Here is a 4361-nt window from a genome sequence, read left to right on the forward strand (position 1 = left end):
GTCCAATAAATAACATCCCTCTCTCTTTCCTTGGAGAAAATCCCGCGAGGAAGAGATCGAACCAACCCCCCGCGTCCGTCGACGAAACCGCCGCCGCCTTGTTCCAACGGAACGAAGCACACGCCCGCGGTTGACGAGCGCGATTCCTCCGGTTCGTCGGTATGGCTTCATCCCCACCCCCTTCAATTCGCTACGATTTGCTGCTTGTATTCTTTCTCCTGCTCTTGCCTTCTCTTTTCTTTCGTCCCCGTGTGTTGTGTTACCCGTTTCGCTCGGTAAAGATCGCCGGACTCGCCTCGACCCGCAGTGAAGATCTCCCCGGAGGGCGGACGCCATCGGCTCCTTCACGTAAGTAAGGAGTCTCTCGCTTTCCCTCATAGATTCCTTTTCTTGATGTCAACAATGGGGATCCGCCTTATTCAAGATCGATTTGGCCGTGTCGATTTGATCGCAGGATCACATCATGACGAGTAACACCGACAAGGAAAAGGTCGATGCCATGCCGATGCCGGACAGCAAGCGTATGAAGGCGGCCGTAGTCGTGCCCGGCCTCAGGGCGACGGTGGCGGAGGACAGCATGACGGAGGTGCTGCTGCGGCTCCCCGTCAGGTCCGTGGCCAGGTGCCGCGCCGTCTGCCGCTCCTGGGCCGCGCTGCTCTCCTCGGACGAGTTCTGCGCCCTCTACCGTGCGGTCGCCGGCCTGGCGTCGCCAGCGCCCAAGCTGCTGCACTTCTCCCCCACCGCGGGGTTCGACGCCACGGCGGCCTACGCGCGCCCGCTGTCGCCGTCGCCGGGCCCTACGGACGACGACGAGCGGCTGTTCACCCTCAACTACGCCCGCGGCAACCGCGTGGAGGTGCTCACGCCCGCGCCGTGCCACGGCCTCACCCTGCTTTACGACGCCATCGCGAGGGCCTACTACGTCTGCAACGCGGCCACGCGGGCCGTCGCGCGCCTGCCGCCGTCGGACGAGGCGGCGCCGGCACACTGGCGCAGCTGCAGCACCGGGCTGGGGTTTGACGCCCGGACGCGGGTGCACAAGGTGGTGAGGCTGGTCAGAGGGGCGTACCCGCCCCGCGGGCCGCGGCAGGAGACGATCAGGTGCGAGGTGCACACGCCTGGAGCAGCCGGCGGTGACCGCTGCTGGAGGCCGCCCGCCTCCGGAGGGGTGCCCTTCGGGCTGCGCAGGGCCGCGGCCTCCGCCGTCGCCAACGCCGACGAGCAGAGGCTGGCGCCCGTGTTCGCCGGCGGGTACCTGCACTGGTTGATCGAGCCTCACAACGTCTTCAGCAGGCCGAGGTGCGCCATCGTGCTCTTCTCCGTCGCCGAAGAGACCTTCGGATGCGTCCGGGAGCCCTACTTCCCTCCACCAGATGTTCGGCCGAATCACCACCTCCCGTTTCCCGGAGGTATCGTCGCCATGCCCCGTCCCGAGGCGCCGGCGGGGCACCTGGCGGCGATGGACGACCGGCTGTGCCTGGTCCGGGACCTCCGCGGCGATCCTTACAACAGCGCTCTCGAGATCTGGCGGCTGCTTGACTACACCTCCGGCGAGTGGTCCCTCGACCACTGGATCGACCTATCATCGCACCCCGCGAGGAGAGAGCTACGCGACCCGCAGACCGTGAGAGTCATCGGCTTCGTCGGCAATGGCGGCGGGCCAGGGGAGAAGAAGATGGTCATCACCACCTGCAAGCACAAGGTGCTCGAGAAGTTCGAGAAGAAGGTGCTCACCTACGACCTCGGGTCCCAAGCTCTGGAGACCATCCTCACAACCACAGCCATGGATACGAACACGTCGTGGAACGGATACGGCAAGCCACCTCCTTCAAGGTTCAGCATATTTGAAGAAGAGTGCATTGCGCCGGTGCACAAGACGGGGGAGGAGATGGCGCTGTCGTCTGCTCCGGCGAAGGCGGCGAGAGAGATCCTGCTCCGCCTCCCGGCGAAATCGGTGGTGCAGTGCAAGGTGGTCTGCAAGCAGTGGCTCGGGCTGATCGAGAGCGAGAGCTTCTTCCAGGCCTACTCTGAATACAGGAACATGGGCAGAAGGCCGAAGCTCATGCTCGTGGGCAAGGGCGCCGGCGGGCAGTCGGCCTTCGGCTTCGCCCCCTTCTATCCATGGCTCGGAGCCGGAGAATCTCCGGCGGCTTCTGGCCATGGCGGCACGTTGCTTGACGAGAAGGTGGTCTGCTCCAAGCCCTGCCGCGGGATGAACCTGGTGAGCACGGCGACGCGCGACTACCTCTACAAACCCGGCCACCGGCTTCCACAAATCCTACCCCAATACCAGAATCCCGAGGATGCACGAAGAGGTCGCCGGCAGGAGCGTCGGCCTGACCTTCGACCCGCTGTCGCGCCAGCACGCGCTGGTGGAGATCGTGTACCGCGCCAGGGACTTCAGCTCCCGCCGTTACTTCGCGGTGAGCGCGATCCTGCGGTGCGGCAACTACGGGCACCACTCCCGGGACTACGTGCTGGCGCCGCCGCCCCTGCCGGTGGCGGACGACGCGCCGCCGGCCTGCGTCGGCGGGGTGCTGTACTGGATGAGCGACCCGCGGCTGGGGCGGAGCCGCGAGCGGGCCGTCGTCTCGTTCGACGTGGCCACCAGGGCGTTCGACGTCGTGCCCTGCCCTCCGTGCATTGCGGCGTGGAGCGGCATCACCAGCCCTCGCCGCGCGTCCGTGGCGGAGCTCGGGGGAGCGCTGCACGCCGTCCTAGCGGACCCGGCGGCGAACAGCCTGGACGTGTGGAGGCTGGAGCGCGGCGGCGGGTGGGGCAGGGCGTGCGTGATACGTTTGGACGGTGCGCCGCCGGGGTACGACCTCGGGGCGAACGACGTGGTGCCGCTGGCCGTGGACCCGGACGACGGGAGGGTCGTGCTGAGCGCCGGGAGGAGGATCGGGCTGTATGATCCGGCCGAGCAGACGGTTCGGGATCTGCGCTCGCTGGAGGGGACGGAGGATGGAGCGGCGGCGCTGGTTCCGATGGTGTACGAGGAGAGCTTGGCCTGCTATCCTTGCCGCCGGGCCAGAGCAAGACGGCTGTCGCAGAGCTGATACACACGTCGTCGTCAAGTTGTAGCAATTACAGCATCATCATTTAGTTCGGTTGTCTTTGTTAATCATTTTTTATATCTTGCATGCTCGATCCAATGTTAGCCAACTACTCCCTCCGTTCCTAAATATTTGTCTTTCTAGAGATTTCAATAAATGACTACACACGGAGCAAAATGAGTGAATATACACTTTAAAATATGTCTACATACATCCGTATGTGGTAGTCCATTTGAAATGCTAGAAAGACAAATATTTAGGAACGGAGGGAGTACAACACCGATTTTTGATGTGATCTTTCTTAGTGTTCTTCAAATCGTTATTGTGTTGTTGAGTTTTGCTTCCCCTAAAAGCTCACATGATTTTAAGTTACTTATAAAAATGATATTGCCTTGTTTGCATCTAGATCAAACGTAGAGTATAAAATACAGTAGTTCATTTGGATGCAAAATACTTTATAAGCCGCTTAATTAGGGAAACCTGATGAAAACTCAAAAATAGAAGGAAAATACAACACTGGAGCTTATAAACTAACAAGGTGTTTTCCAATCATGATTGAGATGGACTCTCTTGTTGCAGTCAAACTAATTCAGGCTAAGGAGGTGGATAGATCTATTTATGCGTCAGCTCATTAAAAAGATTAGATATCTTTTGTCTCTCCGTGAATCTTGTATCAGTTAGTCTAATTCACATCTAGATATTTTTTAAGGATGTCACATCTAAACTCCCACAAATATATAATGCAGCAACAAGAAACAAAAAATCTAGGACAAAAAAAAAAGACCACAAATAGAGTGAACATCAGCTTAGATGTGATATAACTATGTCACATCTAGATGTGTCCTAATTTGCTCGTTTAGAGGGTAGAACCATGACTTGGATTGGATCAAGGCCTTCAGTTGCTACAGAACTTTCTACGATTGATTGTATGAATTTTCAAGTTGAGTAATATAGTATTTCACCCGCAAAGAAAAAAACAAGGTGTTACCACTGATTCATCTCCACTTTATCATGAGAGGAGGGTTCCATGCAGATCGCACGTGTGCGAATGGCGTCGCCGGACTGAAGCTTTTCGACATATGCACCCTAGCCACGGCCCCACTTCATTGGTACAATTTAATCTGTCTCCTCTTCCTCCCATACAAACTCATCGTCCTCTTCCCCACTGGCGGAGCTATGTGTATGGCTGGGGGGCTGTGGCCCCCCCAAGCCTGGTAGCTTTTGTGCAGAATGTTTTTTTTGGGATGGCATAGATTGAGAAAAATAGGGACTTTTACCCCTTCATAAAGCCATATTTTGCCATTG

General features: G+C 58.1%; 1 protein-coding gene across 2 annotated transcripts; it reads left to right on the forward strand.

The window, feature by feature from the left end:
• On the forward strand, window positions 1-3066 carry LOC123097768 (uncharacterized). Of its 2 annotated transcripts, none has more exons than XM_044519601.1 (2): window positions 1-352; window positions 455-3066. In XM_044519601.1, the coding sequence occupies exon 2, from the start codon at window positions 464-466 to the stop codon at window positions 2912-2914; it is 2451 nt and encodes an 816-aa protein (XP_044375536.1). In that variant the 5' UTR covers window positions 1-352; window positions 455-463; the 3' UTR covers window positions 2915-3066. The 2 variants fall into 2 exon arrangements, with proteins under 2 accessions (XP_044375536.1, XP_044375528.1); XM_044519593.1 differs by having other exon boundaries at window positions 1-348.
• The last annotated feature ends 1295 nt before the right edge of the window (window positions 3067-4361 follow it).

Source organism: Triticum aestivum, chromosome 1B, assembly GCF_018294505.1.
Source record: "Triticum aestivum cultivar Chinese Spring chromosome 1B, IWGSC CS RefSeq v2.1, whole genome shotgun sequence".
NCBI classification, from domain to species: domain Eukaryota; kingdom Viridiplantae; phylum Streptophyta; class Magnoliopsida; order Poales; family Poaceae; genus Triticum; species Triticum aestivum.